The following is a 23,287-nucleotide window of genomic DNA, read 5'->3' as shown; positions in this document are numbered from 1 at the left end:
TCTAATAAATCATTAGGCCTTAGTTAGCATGAGTCGAGGCCTAGCTGCCCGGTCTCATATTAAATGTGTTTTTCTAACGTGCAGTGTGCTGACTTGCTGAAGGACATGAACTTGTGTTTTTCTAAAAACTAGAAGATGAATGTAACTGTAGTAGATCCGTTCTCATGAAATTCGACTTGCTCAAGGAAACATTCTTGCTGAATGCAACAGTGTAGACTAGTCGCAGGTACAAGGTCGCCTGAACCAGCACAGACAATGGAACCACTGACTGAAGATGCGCAAAAGACCACGAGAGAATGAAATCATACCGGACATTCTACCCGCTGGAGACATCAATCATAAGAACCAATAAACTACGTGAGAACTGTTATGGGTTGACAATTTTGATGAACTCATTAGAAACCTTTTGGATGAAGATAGTGGGGTGCCGACCTCAACCAATTAGGAATTAGGGGACTGTACAACAGAAAAGGGATAAAAACCTATGACACAAGGAAATGAGTTAGTTAGGGAGATGCTATTGCGAATTTGCTATGACCCAGACACTTTTTCACTCTACATAGAGACTTTGTTGTTTGGTTCTTCAAACCATCCTTGCCCTTATATTGCCCGTTTATACTTTACCTCCATATGAGGGAAGTACCTTTTTACCTTGCCTTACCGACTTGTTGAATTCCTGGCTGATGACGAATCATCTGAGGTCCTGAGGACGAAGACTAAATCTGTATGCTGACCCAATACGGAGGGTAACTAAATGACAATAAAATTGTGATTGTCTGTTTGCTTTTCCTTTCTAGGTACCAACTGCTTCTTTTGACAGAGACCATAGTTAGATGTTTTCTAAATTGGTGTTGCTAAATTGTTTTGCATGAAGCCCAATATGCCAATGCTAATTCGAGGTTAGTTAAGGGTTCACTAAACGGACGCAAATAGACAAATGACTGAATCTATGCTTTGTTGAATAATGCGCTAAAGTTACCCTGCTTAGGATAACTTATGTTGATGTCGTGCTATGTTCTAATATTTGTGATCCTTGCTTTGATGAAATCTTATCAGAGTTGCCACATTGTGATTATGCTAATGTGTTTCTTGGTTTTGAGACTAATAAACTTGCTAGTAGAATTGTAATCAATAGGGAATAAATATCACAAAATCGTACTGAACTGGTGTGGTTATTCATGACTGAAAGGTCATGGTGGTTTCTGAGTCTTATTAAATGTCTTTGACTAATGTGAAGTATCTTGTTATGGTGAATATTGATGACGTTATTGACATATTGATTGACATGTTGATTAGCTATCTCGTCCTAAGGTGTCTTCAATCAGGGTCGAAAGATTCATCGGCCTAAAACGAGTCCCAGAGTGAATAAATTAGTCATAAACGGACGCCTTATCAACTGCATTGTGAAAGGGCAGGCACAGCCCATTTAGGTGTAAGTGACCACTCCTCCCTCCACTCTAGCACAGATGGTTCACCAGTATTATCTGTCACCCTCTGTGTGCCACTCCCACTCCACCAAAGAAAATAGCTTCCAGCGGCACAACTGCTGCATAAATGTTAAGTGGTCCTTAAACCTCCATATTTTAGCTGTTGCGTGGGAGTTTTACGAATATACTTTATTTAAAATGCAAAAACAGAAATCCCAGAATTCAAACTCTTTTGGCAAACAAGGCATACCTATCTGGTGCTGTCACACATGATTAAGAATGACTTGACAGCTACTTACACTTAGTAAAAGTGCGAGAACGTACTACTCTGCTAAAAAGTATATTTCTTAAGTGACCAGAGTATTTCGATGTCGGCGGACCCTCAAACATTTGGGGGATAATGTAATGTTTGATGGTTTTCTATTAACAATGCGAAAAAGAACCACGTGTGTATTTAACGTGCACTTTTTAAGACTATCAACAACGTAACAATTATTGTGCGTTGTAGCGGTATTACAACCCTCCGTTTCACTGCACTGCGTGGCTGCACTAGTTGTTGACAGAAACACAGACCCATTAAGTGCAACGAAACATCAAGGTTCATCTCTGTAAATGAATGGTAACTGCACAAATACTCATTTTTACGTGAATTCAAAAGCAGGCTCAGTTCCTGACTGGGGTACTTAATGTATTTAAAAATCAAAGAAGAAATCAGAGACACAGACCCAGCAGCAGCCCATCCATGTCAAAGATGATGTGGGTGACAGGAAAATACTGTGCACGTCCCATGGTGTCAGATCCTGCGCGCTCCATGCTAGCTGCATCCATAGACCCAGAAGAGAAAACAAAAGAAGGACTGGTGGTTCCTAATCGTAACCTATCACGCAGCGAGGCAACCGCGGAAGAACGAAGGAGCCATTTTAGAAAGGGCAACTTTCCTATTGAACGAGGACTCGCACAAGCACCCCGGTATAAAAATGGACGCACTGCTGTGTAGCTAGCATATCCGTAGTTTGTCAACACAGTTACACTGTACAAGGTAAAAGCAACAATGAGGTATACATTTACATACAAGTATCTTCTTTCGTAAATTCGAACTATTTCATTAATGTTCAAGGGTTTGTGATGAAACACGTTCTACTAATTGTTAAGTTCAACTTAAGCTTCTAAATGGACGTTCAGGTATTATTCCAGGCAGGCGCACCACTGGAGAAATATCCGACTGATTAGAACAGCTGCGTGCCCATGAGGGAACGATATTATACTGCAGGTAAAAGGCAGCCGTGCAGAGGCAAACAGACAGTCTCGTCATTTGTCACTGACGTTTCATCGTATGATGTTTAAAAACCTCAACACCAACACCCTTCATTACCTTTGAAAATACTAAATATTCAGCCTTTGTACATACCTGCCAATAGACCTTATTCGGGCGGGAGACTGACGATTTTTTAAGTACGAAATTGGGTTATTTGTCAGACGCCCGCTTGACATTGTTTTTGTTTCAATAAATGTCAATGCGGGAAATACGTTCTTAAGATTATGTTTTTTTTAAAATCTCCTACTTCCCTCTTCTGGAACGTTGGCATGTATGTTTCCAATGGAAAGTTAAGTGGGTCATTCTGCCCACCATACAATAGGTAAAATACATTTTATAAGCTTAGGTCCCCAGACCCTGTAATTGCCAGTTTTTTATAATTTGTATTGCAACATTTATGTAATGCTTACAATTCCTGTGTGGGGCGCTGAAGCACTTGCTTACATATTGTGCTGAGGCTTACATGTCCCCGAGACCACACAATGAAGAGTGACACAAGATACACTCAGTACGATGCAGGAAGGACCACAAGCGGCCTTCAAACCATTTATTTATACACGCGGGTACGCCTGAACCTGAGTGTTGCGTGCAGTACATTTCGGGTGCTCAGGTCACAGCGTAGTGGCCGGGTAGCTCACTGCATCCCCTTCCCACTATACTCTGGATCTTGGGGGTTACGCACACACACTCTCACTCTCTATATATATATATATGTATTCAGATAAACTGGTGCAGTGTAATCGCACACCAAGGGCTGCACAACATCCAAATAGGCTCGTAAAAAAGTAGAGTAAAAAAACACTTGTAATTAATTTCATCGGCTGCTATTTATTGAAAAAAGTTTAAATGCAGGTTAAATTCGAACCGCATAAAAAGGTATAAGAAGCACAAAAAGAATCAATAATGTGTCCACCGTGAACAAACACACGCTGTCCCAACCAAATGTCGACGCGTTTCGGCAAAAGCCTTCAACAGGACATTGGCAGACGTTTTAACACCCAACTATTTAAACCCTATAGTCCTTCTTTGTTGTTAACTACATAGCTAGAGGGAAGTGCAAACGGAGCGGCCATTTTGTAACATAACAGTTCTGGGATTGAAAGTTAGAAAATAATAATCCTGTGCTTTGATGAAATATAAACTTCAAACATAACATTATGTATTTCTTTTATATTGTAATACAATATCACATATATGATGTGATCGCCTGTAAATGCATAAATGATATACAGTCTTAATTAATAATTGTTAAATACAGGGAAAAGAACAACCCATATATAAGGTTTTTTCTCTCTTTCTCTTCCTTTTTTCCTCCTCTCTAATATCAAAGTATTGTCCATTTTTTACTTGATAGTTTTGGAAGCCTGATATATAAATAGATAAATACCTAAATATGTGTACTATAACTGAATTACAATACAATCAATCTATATACAAGCTATAAATAAATGGAATAATTCCAATCGATTCTTATCAAGAAATGGCAATAAGAAATATATAAAAAGGACAGATATATAAATAGATGTAAATAACCAAAATTCTATACAATTTGTGCTAATATATAAAAATCTCAATTAGTCTTAATAGCAATATCAAATTCAATTATAGATAAATCGTTACACAATACATAAAATTGATCATGGTCCTCTAAATGTTGATATACTGTCAAAAGGAAAAAATTATTGTATTCATATGTGAGAAAGTAGCCTCTTTCTAGCCTTGTTACCCCCACTTTTGGCCTGTTTGTGAGTGTATGTCAGGATGTTTGCCACTGTTTTCACTGTCTCACTGGGATCCTGATGGCTAGGCCCCAGTGCTCATAGTGAAAACACTATGTTTTCAGTATGTTTGTTATGTGTCACTGGGACCCTGCTAGTCAGGACCCCAGTGCTCATAAGGTTGTGGCCTATATGTATGTGTCACTGGGACCCTGTCACACAGGGCTCCAGTGCTCATAGGTGTGCATGTATGTGTTCCCTGTGTGGTGCCTAACTGTCTCACTGAGGCTCTGCTAACCAGAACCTCAGTGGTTATGCTCTCTCATTACTTTTAAATTGTCACTAACAGGCTAGTGACCAATTTTACCAATTCACATTGGCTTACTGGAACACCCTTATAATTCCCTAGTATATGGTACTGAGGTACCCAGGGTATTGGGGTTCCAGGAGATCCCTATGGGCTGCAGCATTTCTTTTGCCACCCATAGGGAGCTCTGACAATTCTTACACAGGCCTGCCACTGCAGCCTGAGTGAAATAACGTCCACGTTATTTCACAGCCATTTTACACTGCACTTAAGTAACTTATAAGTCACCTATATGTCTAACCTTTACCTGGTAAAGGTTGGGTGCAAAGTTACTTAGTGTGAGGGCACCTTGGCACTAGCCAAGGTGCCCCCACATTGTTCAGAGCCAATTCCCTGAACTTTGTGAGTGCGGGGACACCATTACACGCGTGCACTACATATAGGTCACTACCTATATGTAGCTTCACCATGGTAACTCCGAATATGGCCATGTAACATGTCTATGATCATGGAATTGCCCCCTCTATGCCATCCTGGCATAGGTGGCACAATCCCATGATCCCAGTGGTCTGTAGCACAGACCCTGGTACTGCCAAACTGCCCTTCCTGGGGTTTCACTGCAGCTGCTGCCAACCCCTCAGACAGGCATCTGCCCTCCTGGGGTCCAGCCAGGCCTGGCCCAGGATGGCAGAACAAAGAACTTCCTCTGAGAGAGGGTGTGACACCCTCTCCCTTTGGAAAATGGTGTGAAGGCAGGGGAGGAGTAGCCTCCCCCAGCCTCTGGAAATGCTTTCTTGGGCACAGATGTGCCCAATTCTGCATAAGCCAGTCTACACCGGTTCAGGGACCCCTTAGCCCCTGCTCTGGCGCGAAACTGGACAAAGGAAAGGGGAGTGACCACTCCCCTGACCTGCACCTCCCCTGGGAGGTGTCCAGAGCTCCTCTAGTGTGCTCCAGACCTCTGCCATCTTGGAAACAGAGGTGCTGCTGGCACACTGGGCTGCTCTGAGTGGCCAGTGCCACCAGGTGACATCAGAGACTCCTGCTGATAGGCTCCTTCAGGTGTTAGTAGCCTATCCTCTCTCCTAAGTAGCCAAACCCTCTTTTCTGGCTATTTAGGGTCTCTGTCTCTGGGGAAAGTTTAGATAACGAATGCAAGAGCTCATCCGAGTTCCTCTGCATCTCTCTCTTCACCTTCTGATAAGGAATCGACTGCTGACCGCGCTGGAAGCCTGCAAACCTGCAACATAGTAGCAAAGACTACTACTGCAACTCTGTAACGCTGATCCTGCCGCCTTCTCGACTGTTTTCCTGCTTGTGCATGCTGTGGGGGTAGTCTGCCTCCTCTCTGCACCAGAAGCTCCGAAGAAATCTCCCGTGGGTCGACGGAATCTTCCCCCTGCAACCGCAGGCACCAAAAAGCTGCATTACCGGTCCCTTGGGTCTCCTCTGAGCACGACGAGCGAGGTCCCTCGAATCCAGCGACTCTGTCCAAGTGACCCCCACAGTCCAGTGACTCTTCAGCCCAAGTTTGGTGGAGGTAAGTCCTTGCCTCACCTCGCTGGGCTGCATTGCTGGGAACCGCGACTTTGCAGCTACTCCGGCCCCTGTGCACTTCCGGCGGAAATCCTTTGTGCACAGCCAAGCCTGGGTCCACGGCACTCTAACCTGCATTGCACGACTTTCTAAGTTGGTCTCCGGCGACGTGGGACTCCTTTGTGCAACTTCGGCGAGCACTGTTTCACGCATCCTCGTAGTGCCTGTTTCTGGCACTTCTCCGGGTGCTACCTGCTTCAGTGAGGGCTCTTTGTCTTGCTCGACGTCCCCTCTCTCCTCAGGTCCAATTTGCGACCTCCTGGTCCCTCCTGGGCCCCAGCAGCGTCCAAAAACGCCAAACGCACGATTTGCAGCTAGCAAGGCTTGTTGGCGTTCTTTCGGCGGGAAAACACTTCTGCACGACTCTCCACGGCGAGAGGGATCCGTCCACCAAAGGGGAAGTCTCTAGCCCTTTTCGTTCCTGCAGAAACCTCAGCTTCTTCTGTCCAGTAGAAGCTTCTTTGCACCCGCAGCTGGCATTTCCTGGGCATTTGCCCATCTCCGACTTGCTTGTGACTTTTGGACTTGGTCCCCTTGTTCCACAGGTACCCTAGATTGGAAATCCACAGTTGTTGCATTGCTGGTTTGTGTCTTTCCTGCATTATTCCTCTAACACGACTTCTTTGTCCTTAGGGGAACTTTAGTGCACTTTGCACTCACTTTTCAGGGTCTTGGGGAGGGTTATTTTTCTAACTCTCACTATTTTCTAATAGTCCCAGCGACCCTCTACAAGGTCACATAGGTTTGGGGTCCATTCGTGGTTCGCATTCCACTTTTGGAGTATATGGTTTGTGTTGCCCCTATCCCTATGTTTCCCCATTGCATCCTATTGTAACTATACATTGTTTGCACTGTTTTCTAAGACTATACTGCATATTTTTGCTATTGTGTATATATATCTTGTGTATATTTCCTATCCTCTCACTGAGGGTACACTCTAAGATACTTTGGCATATTGTCATAAAAATAAAGTACCTTTATTTTTAGTATAACTGTGTATTGTGTTTTCTTATGATATTGTGCATATGACACTAAGTGGTACTGTAGTAGCTTCACACGTCTCCTAGTTCAGCCTAAGCTGCTCTGCTAAGCTACCATTATCTATCAGCCTAAGCTGCTAGACACCCTATACACTAATAAGGGATAACTGGGCCTGGTGCAAGGTGCAAGTACCCCTTGGTACTCACTACAAGCCAGTCCAGCCTCCTACATTGGTTGTGCAGTGGTGGGATAAGTGCTTGAGACTACTTACCACTCTTGTCATTGTACTTTTCATAAGAGAAAAATATACAAAACAAGGTCAGTGTATATACACATAGCCAAAAAGTTTTGCATTTCCTCTTTTCACTCTTTTCTAAGTGCTGAAAAGTACCTCTAAACTTTCAAAAAGTTCTTAAAAGTTTAAAAAGTTTTTTTCTGTCTTTCCAAAAAGTTCTGAAAACTTTTTCTCTTTTTCTATCACTTTAACTCTCTCTAAAAATGTCTGGCACAGGCCAAAATGTTGATCTGTCCAAACTTGCATATGACAACCTTAGCTGGAAAAGAGCAAGGAGTCTCTGTATAGAGAGAGGTTTGAGTGTAGGGAAGAATCCTTCCTTGGAACTGTTACTTAACATGCTTAGAGAACAGGATAAGGCCATAGGTGCCTCATCTGTTGAAAAAGTACCTAATAGTTCTCAATCTGATTCAGGGACTCCCCCAGGAAAAGATTCAGGAAAGAAACTTCCTAGCCTGCCCATTACTAGACAATCTAGCATAGATGGTAATGATGATGAGCCACACCATATAAATAGTGTTGTCTCACATCATAGCAAAAGCATTTATTCTCACCATACTGGTAGTAATGTTTCTGTTAACCAAGCTGTTAGGGTGGCTTCTGTAAGGGACAGGTCTCCTTCTGTTCATTCCCATCATAGCTCTGTTTCTAGGAATGTCCCTCCCACCAACCCTGATGACAGAATGTTAGAGAGGGAACTCAATAAGTTGAGGGTGGAACAAACCAGACTGAAGCTTAAAAAGCAACAGCTGGATTTGGATAGACAGTCTTTTGAATTAGAGAAGGAAAGACAGAAGTTGGGTTTAGATACCCATGGTGGCAGCAGCAGTATTCCCCATAGTCATCCTGCAAAAGAGCATGATTCCAGGAATCTGCACAAGATAGTTCCCCCTTATAAGGAGGGGGATGACATTAACAAGTGGTTTGCTGCACTTGAGAGGGCCTGTGTTGTACAGGATGTCCCTCAAAGGCAGTGGGCTGCTATCCTATGGCTATCATTTAGTGGAAAAGGTAGGGATAGGCTCCTTACTGTGAAAGAAAATGATGCCAATAATTTTACAGTTCTTAAGAATGCACTCCTGGATGGTTATGGCTTAACCACTGAACAGTACAGGATAAAGTTCAGAGAGACCAAAAAGGAGTCTTCACAAGACTGGGTTGATTTCATTGACCATTCAGTGAAGGCCTTGGAGGGGTGGTTACATGGCAGTAAAGTTACTGATTATGAAAGCCTGTATAACACAATCTCAAGATAAGCATGGGGATAAGGGTAAAACCAAAGATCCCACTTCAAATCTTAAACACTCTTCAGAGGGTGGGGATAAAACTAATTCTTCCTCTTCTTCTCAACCTGCACACATTAAAAAGCCTTGGTGCTTTGTGTGTAAAAACAGAGGCCATAGGCCAGGGGATAAGTCCTGTCCAGGTAAACCCCCTGAGCCTACCACCACTAATACATCAAGCTCTAGTGCCCCTAGCAGTAGTGGTACTAGTGGTGGGACTGCTGGCAACAGTCAAGTTAAGGGTGTAGTTGGGTTCACTTTTGGGTCCATAGTAGAAACTGAAGTAGTCACTCCCAAGACAGTTTCTGTCACACCTAGTGGCATTGGCCTTGCCACACTGGCTGCTTGTCCCCTTACAATGGATAAGTACAGGCAGACAGTTTCAATAAATGGTGTTGAGGCCTTGGCCTACAGGGACACAGGTGCCAGTTTCACTTTGGTGACTGAAAACCTAGTGCACCCTGATCAACACATCATTGGACAACAGTATAAGATTATTGATGTCCATAACTCCACTAAGTTTCTTCCCTTAGCTATAATTCAGTTTGGTTGGGGTGGAGTTACTGGCCCTAAGCAGGTGGTGGTATCACCTAGCTTACCTGTAGACTGTCTCTTAGGTAATGACCTAGAGGCCTCAGGTTGGGCTGATGTAGAGTTTTATGCCCATGCAGCCATGCTGGGCATCCCTGAGGAATTGTTCCCTCTCATTTCTACTGAAATGAAAAAGCAAAGGAGAGAAGGCCTGAAAACTCAGGATCCCTCTCCATCAACAGGTAAAAAGGGTATCACAGTATCCCCTAACCACCCTACCATTCAGGATACCATTCCTGTGGTGGGAGAAACCTCTTCTGGGGTGGCACCTGTTCCAAGGGAATCATCAGTTGACAACACTGTACTCCCTGAGGTGGAAGTACCTCTCTGTGGGATAACTAACATTGGTGAGAAAAAGAGCACCATTTTAGTTAACATGGAGCATCCCTCCAACCCTCCCAGAGAAACTTTAGTGCAGAAACTCTGCACTGCCTCACAACACTTAGGACAGCATCCCTGCCCTAGTGTGGAGCTCATAGGACAGCATCCCTGCCCTGCTCCAACTCAAGAGAAACAGCATCCCTGTTCTCTCTTCCAGCCATATGGACAAAGTTTTTGCCCAGCCATGGCTTTTCTGAGACAGCATCCCTGTCTGGCATTTCCATCACTACAAATAGGTTCAGTGGACAATTCCCACTGCTCTAAACTAAAACTTACTGATAGAAACTCTGAAAATACATCTTCACATTGTTGCTTAGCTAAAAAACTTCAAACAGGGTGGTTTACATCCCCACAGGGAAGTAACCATATAGTGGATGATAAAGGGAGTAACCAGTCTATGGCAGAGCTACTCTCTACTTATCACCACTTAGACAATAAAGTCTCAACTGGCCAAGGTTAGCCTTATTGTCCTTCGTTTGGGGGGGGGGGTTGTGTGAGAAAGTAGCCTCTTTCTAGCCTTGTTACCCCCACTTTTGGCCTGTTTGTGAGTGTATGTCAGGATGTTTGCCACTGTTTTCACTGTCTCACTGGGATCCTGATGGCTAGGCCCCAGTGCTCATAGTGAAAACACTATGTTTTCAGTATGTTTGTTATGTGTCACTGGGACCCTGCTAGTCAGGACCCCAGTGCTCATAAGGTTGTGGCCTATATGTATGTGTCACTGGGACCCTGTCACACAGGGCTCCAGTGCTCATAGGTGTGCATGTATGTGTTCCCTGTGTGGTGCCTAACTGTCTCACTGAGGCTCTGCTAACCAGAACCTCAGTGGTTATGCTCTCTCATTACTTTTAAATTGTCACTAACAGGCTAGTGACCAATTTTACCAATTCACATTGGCTTACTGGAACACCCTTATAATTCCCTAGTATATGGTACTGAGGTACCCAGGGTATTGGGGTTCCAGGAGATCCCTATGGGCTGCAGCATTTCTTTTGCCACCCATAGGGAGCTCTGACAATTCTTACACAGGCCTGCCACTGCAGCCTGAGTGAAATAACGTCCACGTTATTTCACAGCCATTTTACACTGCACTTAAGTAACTTATAAGTCACCTATATGTCTAACCTTTACCTGGTAAAGGTTGGGTGCAAAGTTACTTAGTGTGAGGGCACCCTGGCACTAGCCAAGGTGCCCCCACATTGTTCAGAGCCAATTCCCTGAACTTTGTGAGTGCGGGGACACCATTACACGTGTGCACTACATATAGGTCACCACCTATATGTAGCTTCACCATGGTAACTCCGAATATGGCCATGTAACATGTCTATGATCATGGAATTGCCCCCTCTATGCCATCCTGGCATAGTTGGCACAATCCCATGATCCCAGTGGCCTGTAGCACAGACCCTGGTACTGCCAAACTGCCCTTCCTGGGGTTTCACTGCAGCTGCTGCTGCTGCCAACCCCTCAGACAGGCATCTGCCCTCCTGGTGTCCAGCCAGGCCTGGCCCAGGATGGCAGAACAAAGAACTTCCTCTGAGAGAGGGTGTGACACCCTCTCCCTTTGGAAAATGGTGTGAAGGCAGGGGAGGAGTAGCCTCCCCCAGCCTCTGGAAATGCTTTCTTGGGCACAGATGTGCCCAATTCTGCATAAGCCAGTCTACACCGGTTCAGGGACCCCTTAGCCCCTGCTCTGGTGCGAAACTGGACAAAGGAAAGGGGAGTGACCACTCCCCTGACCTGCACCTCCCCTGGGAGGTGTCCAGAGCTCCTCCAGTGTGCTCCAGACCTCTGCCATCTTGGAAACAGAGGTGCTGCTGGCACACTGGGCTGCTCTGAGTGGCCAGTGCCACCAGGTGACGTCAGAGACTCCTGCTGATAGGCTCCTTCAGGTGTTAGTAGCCTATCCTCTCTCCTAAGTAGCCAAACCCTCTTTTCTGGCTATTTAGGGTCTCTGTCTCTGGGGAAAGTTTAGATAACGAATGCAAGAGCTCATCCGAGTTCCTCTGCATCTCTCTCTTCACCTTCTGATAAGGAATCGACTGCTGACCGCGCTGGAAGCCTGCAAACCTGCAACATAGTAGCAAAGACGACTACTGCAACTCTGTAACGCTGATCCTGCCACCTTCTCGACTGTTTTCCTGCTTGTGCATGCTGTGGGGGTAGTCTGCCTCCTCTCTGCACCAGAAGCTCCGAAGAAATCTCCCGTGGGTCGACTGAATCTTCTCCCTGCAACCGCAGGCACCAAAAAGCTGCATTACCGGTCCCTTGGGTCTCCTCTCAGCACGACGAGCGAGGTCCCTCGAATCCAGCGACTCTGTCCAAGTGACCCCCACAGTCCAGTGACTCTTCAGCCCAAGTTTGGTGGAGGTAAGTCCTTGCCTCACCTCGCTGGGCTGCATTGCTGGGAACCGCGACTTTGCAGCTACTCCGGCCCCTGTGAACTTCCGGCGGAAATCCTTTGTGCACAGCCAAGCCTGGGTCCACGGCACTCTAACCTGCATTGCACGACTTTCTAAGTTGGTCTCCGGCGACGTGGGACTCCTTTGTGCAACTTCGGCGAGCACCGTTTCACGCATCCTCGTAGTGCCTGTTTCTGGCACTTCTCCGGGTGCTACCTGCTTCAGTGAGGGCTCTTTGTCTTGCTCGACGTCCCCTCTCTCTTCAGGTCCAATTTGCGACCTCCTGGTCCCTCCTGGGCCCCAGCAGCGTCCAAAAACGCCAAACGCACGATTTGCAGCTAGCAAGGCTTGTTGGCATTCTTTTGGCGGGAAAACACTTCTGCACGACTCTCCACGGCGAGAGGGATCCGTCCACCAAAGGGGAAGTCTCTAGCCCTTTTCGTTCCTGCAGAAACCTCAGCTTCTTCTGTCCAGTAGAAGCTTCTTTGCACCCGCAGCTGGCATTTCCTGGGCATTTGCCCATCTCCGACTTGCTTGTGACTTTTGGACTTGGTCCCCTTGTTCCACAGGTACCCTAGATTGGAAATCCACAGTTGTTGCATTGCTGGTTTGTGTCTTTCCTGCATTATTCCTCTAACACGACTTCTTTGTCCTTAGGGGAACTTTAGTGCATTTTGCACTCACTTTTCAGGGTCTTGGGGAGGGTTATTTTTCTAACTCTCACTATTTTCTAATAGTCCCAGCGACCCTCTACAAGGTCACATAGGTTTGGGGTCCATTCGTGGTTCGCATTCCACTTTTGGAGTATATGGTTTGTGTTGCCCCTATCCCTATGTTTCCCCATTGCATCCTATTGTAACTATACATTGTTTGCACTGTTTTCTAAGACTATACTGCATATTTTTGCTATTGTGTATATATATCTTGTGTATATTTCCTATCCTCTCACTGAGGGTACACTCTAAGATACTTTGGCATATTGTCATAAAAATAAAGTACCTTTATTTTTAGTATAACTGTGTATTGTGTTTTCTTATGATATTGTGCATATGACACTAAGTGGTACTGTAGTAGCTTCACACGTCTCCTAGTTCAGCCTAAGCTGCTCTGCTAAGCTACCATTATCTATCAGCCTAAGCTGCTAGACACCCTATACACTAATAAGGGATAACTGGGCCTGGTGCAAGGTGCAAGTACCCCTTGGTACTCACTACAAGCCAGTCCAGCCTCCTACATCATAACACAGGCAAAACTATCATTAATTTTGAAGTTGCAAAGGAAACCCAACAAATTCAACAACAGGGATATATATGTACAGACCGCAAGAACCTCCCTCAAAAGTGCATACTACAGTGCAAAGGTGAATTAGATGAGTGTAACACCATAAAGGAAATTAATACTGTGATAAATAAAATAACAAAATAAACTAAGTTCCAACCCGGAAATCTCATTAACCAATAGAGGATCCTAAAAAGCAATTTTTTAAGTGTCAAATGAATTTCATGTTTTCTACTGCAAAAAAGTATAAAGAGGAATCTAGAATCTCACAGATGTACATGAAGCTCCGCATCCAAATTATGACCCCAGGGGTTTTCTGTGCCTAAAAGTAGAATCATTTTAGACTCAGTTTGTCTCAGGTGGGCAGTTCTATTACCCCCCCGGGGATGAGCAGCAATGGTTTTAACACCATAAAATGTTAAAGAGCTGCAATTGCCTTCATGTACATCCCAAAAGTGTTTAGCTAAGGGGTAAGATGGATCATGATTCTTGATAGCTCTGAGATGTTGTAAGAACCTGACTTTCAATTTATGAATGGTGCTGCCTACATATTTTTTATGACAACCACATTCAATAACATATACGACATATTCAGTTTCACAAGTGATGCGACCTGTTATGTCACAAATTTTCCCTTCGAATGTAGTATATGTATGAGTATTTTGTGCATATAAACAGGATTTACAATGTCCACATTTCCAAAAGCCAAGACTTTTCTTAGCTAGCCAAGATGAATTAGCTTTGGAACTGAATAGACTTCTGGTGAGATGGTCACCCAATGATTGAGTTTTACGATATGTGATATGTGGATGAGGACCTATACTGTCCTTTATAGCAGAATCATGTCTCAAAACATGCCATTTTTTTTGTATGATGTTATTTAGTTGTGAGTGTTGGGAATTAAATTCCCAAAACAGTCTAGGTGAAGATCCATCATTTTGGTCTTGATTGTTGATGCTACCAGATTTAAAAAGCAGTTTTTCTCTAGACATGTTCAGCACCCTCAAATGAGCATCTTTGAGAATCTTTAAGGGATACCCTCTCTCCAGAAATCTCTGTGTCATAATAACAATTTCAGTTTTGAAGCATTCATCATTGGAACAAATTCTACGAGCCCGTAAAAATTGACTATATGGAATGCTCCATTTCAAAGCTTTAGGATGGCCGCTATTACCATGCAGAATTGAATTACAAGCTGTTGGTGTACGAAAAATAGTTGTCTGTAAGCTGTCCTTTTGTACAGAAATCTGGACATCAAGAAATTCTATAGTTTGGGCACTATATTTTAAATCTAAATGAATATTAAGCTCATTGTTATTCAAGATGTTAACATATTGTCTAAGAGAGCCTTCATCACCATCCCAATTGAGAAAGAGATTATCTATATATCTGACCCATAGTACCACTTGTTCCATGTATTTGCTATTGGAGTCAGACCAAGCTATCTCCTTCTCCCACCAGCCCATATAAAGGTTAGCGTACGTGGGAGCAAATGAAGCTCCCATCGCAGTCCCTTGTTTCTGCAAATAATATTGATTGTCAAATAAAAAGGCATTGTGGGTGAGACAGAATCTTAGCATGCTAATTAGCATGTTGGTGTGTTGAAGGAATTCAATTTTGCGAGTGCCCAAAAAATGACAACATGCTTGGATACCATAATCATGCATGATAGAAGTATAAAGTGCTGTCACATCTATGGTTACCAATAAATAATTGGATTGCCATGGAACATTATGAATCTTGGCTAAAAAATCATTGGTATCTCGAAGATATGAGGACAGTTCAGTGACATAAGGACATAAGAAGAGGTCCAAAAAACGGGAGGTGTTTTCTAATAGGGACAAATTCATACTAACAATAGGTCGACCAGGGGGATGTTTTGTATTTTTGTGAATTTTTGGTAGGAAATAGATACAGGGAGTTCTAGGAAACATGACTTTAAGATAAAGATATTCGTTTTGGTCAATCAGATCATTAGTGTGCCAACTATCGAGCATTTCCCAGTAGATAGTTTGATATTCATTAGTAGGATTGGTAGTTCATTTTTGATAATGCTGTTTGTTGGAAAGTTGATAATTAGCCTCCTTCGTATAGCTATTAATATCCATAATAACAATGTTCCCTCCTTTATCGGAGGGTTTTATGACAATGGTATTATTGGATTTGAGCTCATTTAGATCTTTCCAGTCTGAGGCTGAGAAATTAATTCTCTGAGCTTTTTTCATTTTGATACTTTTCTAATTGTTACGAAAATGATCAATATCATTAACAACCAATTCATAGAACATATCAATCATATTACCCGTACGTAATTGGGGATTGAATCTACTGGAGGGTTTCAACACACTGGCAGTAGTCTGATTAGTAACAAATCCCATGTCTGTCAAAATGTTGTTATCTTTACCTGTATCATTGCTAACATCATCTACACAACTCAACTTCCCAATTTCTACTAAGTCAGGCACATCATTGATATGAAACCCAGATAGCGGGTCTACATTTGTGTTAGGACCAGATGTAGTGGCCCGTGTTTTTTTAGAGAAATGTTTCAACAACCGCAACTTGCGTGTGTATTTTATACAATTCTATTCTGGTGTCAACATAATCCCAATGATTGTCTGGACAAAAACTTAACCCTAAATTTAGAATACGTTAGTTGTACTTTAGAAATATTTACAATAATGTTGGGATTGTCAGATCGAAAAGTCCCCTCTAGTCTTGATATTTGTGATTTCTGCCTCTTCCCCCTTCGTGTCTTGTACCTCCTCGACTTCGTCCTCTGCCCCTGTTTGATTGTGGCGTGATTGATTGTAATAATCTAATTTCCCCGTGAAAATCCAGTGATATATATATATACTGAGGATTAGGACTCAAACTATATTGTTGGCTTCTAGAGGCCTCTACTGGCTCATCCTGCATTGCATCACTGTTCAGCTGACGGCTGGCCTCCATTTCTTTCTTGACCCATTACTTGTTCACCTCATGGTGGTGCTAACGCGTCCCTCTATGATAATTTATTACACATAAGGACTCGTTTTAGGCCAATTAATCTTTTGACCCAGTTGAGAGACAACTTAGGACAAGATAGTTAATCAATGCGTCAACCAATACGTCAATAATGTCATCAATATTTATTATCACAATGCATTTTACTTTAGTCAAAGACATTAATCAACTCAAGACACCCCCACCATGACCTTGAAGTCATGAATAACCCCACCAGCTTAGTAGAATTTTATGAGCTTTATTCCCTATTAGTTACAATTCTAAAGTAGATACGTTAATCTCATAACCAAGAAACAAAACAGCATAGTCACGATATGGCAACTTTGATAAGATTTCATTAAGGCAAGAATCGCAAACATCAAAACATAACACGGCGTGTACATAAATCAACTTTAGCAGAGTGTCATCAACGCGTCAGTTCCACAAAGCATAGATTCAGTCATTTGTCTATTTGCGTCAATTTTAGTGAACCCCTGTCCTAACCACTGATTAGCATTAGCATGTTGGGCTTCATGCAAAACAATTTAGAACACCAATTTGGAAAACATCTAGCTATGGCCCCTGTCAAAAGTAAGCAGTTGGTACCTAGAAAGGAAAAGCAAACAGACAAATCACAGTTGTATTGTCATAGTTACTGTAGCCGGTTGTCAGCCACTGCGCCTACAGATTCCTCCGACTTGCGCTGTTCGCGCGCGTCAGAGGAAGGCGTCTCCCGTTCCCATGGCGACATGGGAGCGGAACCAGACGCCCGGAGCCCGGATTTCCGGGTCCCGAACGACGTAAAGAGGAACGACGGACACCAAAGGAGGGGGGAGGAGTCTTCGGACGCGATGGACGCCAGAAGAGGATCCAAGGAGCCGGAGGACGCGGTTCCAGCACGCCAAGAAGACGAGACGGGGAAGCCGGAGCTTCCCAGAGCAAGAACGGGAAGCGAGAAGAGCTCCAGCCAGCAGGAGACGAGCGCTCACCGCCACGTCCCAGGAGGGACGTGGCTACGCAAGGTATGGTCCTTGTTTCAAGGACAAACTAAACACTTAGAAACAGGGGACGGAGGAGAGGGGAGTGGGGAGGAAGAGGGAAGTGGTTGAGAGGGAAACAGGGGAGAGGGGTTAGAAGGGAAGAGCCATGCAAGTACCTAAAGGCACGGAAAAGACTTAGGGGGTTATTACAACTTTGGAGGAGGTGTTAATCTGTCCCAAAAGTGACGGTAAAGTGACGGATATACCACCAGCCGTATTACGAGTTCCATAGGATATAAGTCGACTCGTAATACGGCTGGTGGTATGTCCGTCACTTTACTGTCACTTTTGGGACAGATTAACACCTCCTCCAAAGTTGTAATAACCCCCTTAAACTCTCTAAACAGGATTACTAGCAAGAATCTACAGGGGAGCACTGAGGGTGTCTGAGTGAAGCACACGTGTTTCTGCCCTCCTACACACACACCCGGGTCTCTCTCTCTCTCTCTCTCTCTCTCTCTCTCTCTCTCTCTCTCTCTCTGTCCCTGCCAATCTCACTCTTACAATAGAGACATCTCTGCGCCCCGACTTACTTTCCCTTTCGCTCCTTTGTTTTCCGGTACACTTGGGGAGTCCACATCGAGTCAGCGCCAGTCAAGAGGGGAACCTGTAAAGAACAACGAGAGGGACACTAAAGAAGAGAAGCACACCAAGACATCAAACAACGTTTTGCAAGACTATTATAAGTCTCAGAGTCCTTCGTACCACATAACACGCCCCGTAACAGTTACCCCCCAAGGTTTAGGTCAGCGCACAGGATCAGTCTTCGTCTTCAGGACATCAGTTGATTTGCCATCAGTCAAAACTCAGCTCTGGGGCAAAAAAGGGCACTTCCCTCATAAGGAGGTAAAGTGTATAAATGGGCAATCTAAGGACGAGGATGGTTCTGAGCAAACCAATAAGTCACCAAACAGAGTGACAACGTTTCTGGATAAAATCAATAGCATTCCCTACCTAATTCTCAATGGCTTCCCGTGTCATGGGTTTTTATCCCTTTTCCGTTGTACATTCCCCTAAAATTTCATTTGACCTTGGTTATACCCCACTATCTTTATCCAATTGGAATATGCATTAGGTCATTAACCTTTCACCCCATATTATTTTACAAACATTTCATTGGTTGACATGATTGACGTCTTCAGAGGTAGCACGTCCGGTGTGATTTCATCCTTCTGTAATTCTTTGCACATCTTTTGGTCAGTAGCCCCATTGTCTTCACCGGTTTGAACGACCTTGTACATTACATTAGTCTACACTGTTGCATTTTGATTAGTAATTTCTACAAGCAATGGGGATTTCATGGGAACGGATCTACTATAGTTACATTCAGCCTCTAGTTTGAAGAAAACAAGGGGTCATGTCCTTTTGCGAGTCAGCACACTGCAAGATAGGAAAAATACGTTTAATATGAGAGCCAAGCAGCTAAGCTTCGGCTCATGCTACCTTAAGGCCTACAAGGATTTCAGCACAAATTCAATAACGCAATTATTAATAATTAGTACAAAACCACGCTCCAATAACATATTTTATCAATATTAGTCATTTCTATTAGATCCCGTATACATTGGTGGCCACTCCCCGTGGTCACATTTCAAGTGCACGTTTAAACAAAATACATTAATACAATTACTTAAGCGGCATTATCACACATTAGTTCATAAGCATTTCATGTTAATATAGATTATATAAGCTACGCTCTCTCAGTCCTTCCTCTGATGACGTTCGTCATCACACAAACCTTTCCCTTTCGACCTTTCACTTTTAATTTTTCACATTGCGCAAAATGCGCATTTCAACATCTTGTCCCTTGTGTGAACTTTCCCAAATTTCATTGAACATTTTCTTCCTTTCACTTTCCTCATTTCTCTGGTTTCTCTTTGTCCATTTTCTTTTAATTTTGTCGTTAATTTTGCATGCTCCCCATAAACCTAATAGACAGACCAGAACAATTAATAGACCCCCAAGCTACGATGGTTTCTGGAACTCCAACCCTTTACCTTTCAGATCTGGCATATCCCTGGTGCTCAGCAAGGTCCGGCCGACTTCATGTCCCGTTTTCCCGATCCTATGGACTCTATCAGTCCCGATCATGGGATGGGGTATGTAGCCAGTTGTCAGCCACCGTGCCTACAGATTCCTCTGACTGGCGCTGTTCGCGCGCGCCAGAGGAAGGCGTCTCCCATTCCCATGGCGACATGGGGGCGGAACCAGACGCCCGGAGCCCGGATTTCCGGGTCCCGAACGACGTAAAGAGGAACGACGGACATCAAAGGAGGGGGGAGGAGTCTTCAGACGCGACGGACGCCAGAAGAGGATCCAAGGAGCCGGAGGACGCGGTTCCAGCACGCCAAGAAGGCGAGGCGGGGAAGCCGGAGCTTCCCAGAGCAAGAACGGGAAGCGAGGAGAGCTCCAGCCAGCAGGAGACGAGCGCTCACCGCCATGTCCCAGGAGGGACGTGGCTACGCAAGGTATGGTCCTTGTTTCAAGGACAAACTAAACACTTAGAAACAGGGGACGGAGGAGAGGGGAGTGGGGAGGGAGAGGGAAGTGGTTGAGAGGGGCACAGGGGAGAGGGGTTAGAAGGGAAGAGCCGTGCAAGACCTAAAGGCACGGAAAAGACTTAAACTCTCTAAACAGGATTACTAGCAAGAATCTACAGGGGAGCACTGAGGGTGTCTGAGTGAAGCACATGTGTTTCTGCCCTCCTACACACACACCCGGGTCTCTCTCTCTCTCTCTCGCTCTCTCTCTCTCTCTCTCTCTCTCTCTGTCCCTGCCAATCTCACTCTTACAATAGAGACATCTCTGCGCCCCGACTTACCTTCCCTTTCGCTCCTTTTTTTCCGGTACACTTGGGGAGTCCACATCGAGTCAGTGCCAGTCAAGAGGGGAACCTGTAAAGAACAACGAGAGGGACACTAAAGAAGAGAAGCACACCAAGACATCAAACAACGTTTTGCACGACTTCTTAAATAAATATCACCTGCACCTATTATAAGTCTCAGAGTCCTTCGTACCACATAACACGCTCCGTAACAGTTACCCTCCAAGGTTTAGGTCAGCGCACAGGATCAGTCTTCGTCTTCAGGACATCAGTTGATTCGCCATCAGTCAAAACTCAGCTCTGGGGCAAAAAAGGGCACTTCCCTCATAAGGAGGTAAAGTGTATAAATGGGCAATCTAAGGACGAGGATGGTTCTAAGCAAACCAATAAGTCACCAAACAGAGTGACAACGTTTCTGGATAAAATCAATAGCATTCCCTACCTAATTCTCAATGGCTTCCCGTGTCATGGGTTTTTATCCTTTTTCCGTTGTACATTCCTCTAAAATTTAATTGGACCTTGGTTATACCCCACTATCTTTATCCAATTGGAAAATGCATTAGGTCATTAATGTTTCACCCCATATTATTTTACAAACATTTCATTGGTTGACATGATTGACGTCTTCAGAGGTAGCACGTCCGGTGTGATTTCATCCTTCTGTAATTCTTTGCACATCTTTTGGTCAGTAGCCCCATTGTCTTCACCGGTTTGAACGACCTTGTACATTACATTAATCTACACTGTTGCATTTTGATTAGTAATTTCTACAAGCAATGGGGATTTCATGGGAACGGATCTACTATAGTTACATTCAGCCTCTAGTTTGAAGAAAACAAGGGGTCATGTCCTTTTGCTAGTCAGCACACTGCAAGATAGGAAAAATACGTTTAATATGAGAGCCAAGCAGCTAAGCTTCGGCTCATGCTACCTTAAGGCCTACAAGGATTTCAGCACAAATTCAATAACACAATTATTAATAATTAGTACAAAACCACGCTCCAATAACATATTTTATCAATATTAGTCATTTCTATTAGTTCCCGTATACATTGGTGGCCACTCCCCGTGGTCACTTTTCAAGTGCACGTTTAAACAAAATACATTAATACAATTACTTAAGCTGCATTATCACACATTAGTTCATAAGCATTTCATGTTAATATAGATTATATAAGCTATGCTCTCTCAGTCCTTCCTCTGATGACGTTCATCATCACACAAACCTTTCCCTTTCGACCTTTCACTTGTAATTTTTCACCTTGCGCATAATGCGCATTTCAACATCTTGTCCCTTGTGTGAACTTTCCCAAATTTCATTGAACATTTTTTCCCTTTCACTTTCCTCATTTCTCTGGTTTCTCTTTGTCTAATTTCTTTTAATTTTGTCGTTAATTTTGCATGCTCCCCATAAACCTAATAGACAGACCAGAACAATTAATAGACCCCCAAGTATTTTTGCAAGAACCCCATTCGAAATATTGCTAAACCAGCTCCCTACTCTGGCAATTCCTTTTCCCACTTTCTCCCACACTCCAGGTTCCTTCAGTTCCTTCAAATCTGTACCATCTCTAGTTAGGTTAGAAAGCATACCTCTAATTTTTTTTACTATTGTCCGGTATGAACGAGCAACAATGACGATCGTTGAGCATCTTGCAGACTCCGCCGCTCTTTGCTAAAAGAATATGTAAAGCAAGCCAATTTTGAAGAGTCATAGCTCTTTCCGCAGCAAGTTCAGTATCCATCAGGAGTATAGCCCCTGTAAAATTGGTCAGCATGTTATCCACAATAGTAGACAACTTTTGAATCTTTATGGAGTTTAAGATAACCCCTACTGAAGGAATTATGGCTCCAAATATGTCACCAACAACAGCAGCCGCTGTCTCTCGTTTTTGTCTAGCATTTTGTAATTCAAACATTTTAGGTATTTTCTTTAAGTCATCAATCTGGTAAATCTTTGGGAAGACTATGCCCAAATAACATGTCCCATACCATCCCTTAAGGAGATGGTAATAAGCATTTAATCCACAAATATAATAGATCCCAGGGATCGCTGGATCCTGTCCATTTAACATTAAGGTCCATTTACTCTGAAACAAAAACACATGCCTGCATTCACTCGTTCCCACAAATAAAGTGTCATGTTCAGATTTCGGCCTTTATATACAAAGCCTTCCTGCATTTAAATCATCTATAGCTAATTTACCTTGCGTCTTTATTGCAGTGTGAGCATAATCATTAGCATATGTGCGTTTCTCTAGCCCCTTTTCTAATCTTTCTTTCAATGCTTTGCGTCTATCATCAGTGTGATCTAAGAAACTTTTCTCTACAGGTGTTAATAAGCAAGTCAGATTGTTGCAGTGTGCATAAGCTGTCCCAAATGTAAGTGTCGGTTCAAAGAAGCCTCTATTTTTATATTATGCTCCTTAGCTAATTTATTCAGGAACTCAAACACTGGTACAAAAGAAAACACCACATCCAAATTAGAATAAAAATATTGCACATGCTCCTGGTCATAAAATCTTGTTAATAGCAAGCTACAACTTATCCCGTATGTTAATGGAAGAATATGATATGTGACCCCCTCCTGTACTGATGAAGGAATCTTTGTGCACACATAACAGTTTCTCGCATCCATGGTTTCAACATACTCCTTCAGCAGGCGATAGAAGACGTTAGTGGAGAGTTCCCCTTTTGAATTAGTTCCCTTATGCAAATGTTTTGTTTCTTGCTCAAACTTTTCCCACGGTGTTAGTGTTGTAGTCTCAGGTTTTAAAGCATTGTTAGTCCCTTTCTTATCCAACCACGGCATTCCCACAATCACTCCTACAATTATTATCGCACACACAATACCTAATATAACA

At 43.5% G+C, this 23,287-nt stretch overlaps 1 protein-coding gene across 2 annotated transcripts in view; it reads right to left on the bottom strand.

The window, feature by feature from the left end:
• PUDP (pseudouridine 5'-phosphatase) overlaps window positions 1-2,306 on the bottom strand; it is a 1,007,933-nt gene extending 1,005,627 nt beyond the window's left edge. For both annotated transcript variants that reach the window (XM_069203146.1, XM_069203147.1), the window contains exon 1: window positions 2,153-2,306. In XM_069203146.1, coding sequence (XP_069059247.1) covers window positions 2,153-2,255 — 103 coding nt within the window. In that variant the 5' untranslated portion in view covers window positions 2,256-2,306. The remainder of the gene's footprint in view (window positions 1-2,152) is intronic.
• Window positions 2,307-23,287: the final 20,981 nt, after the last annotated feature.

Source organism: Pleurodeles waltl, chromosome 8 (genome assembly GCF_031143425.1).
Source record: "Pleurodeles waltl isolate 20211129_DDA chromosome 8, aPleWal1.hap1.20221129, whole genome shotgun sequence".
In the NCBI taxonomy this organism is placed as follows: Eukaryota; Metazoa; Chordata; class Amphibia; order Caudata; family Salamandridae; genus Pleurodeles; species Pleurodeles waltl.
The sequence above is the reverse complement of the archived record's forward strand: the minus strand, read 5'-3'. Positions and strand labels throughout refer to the sequence as shown.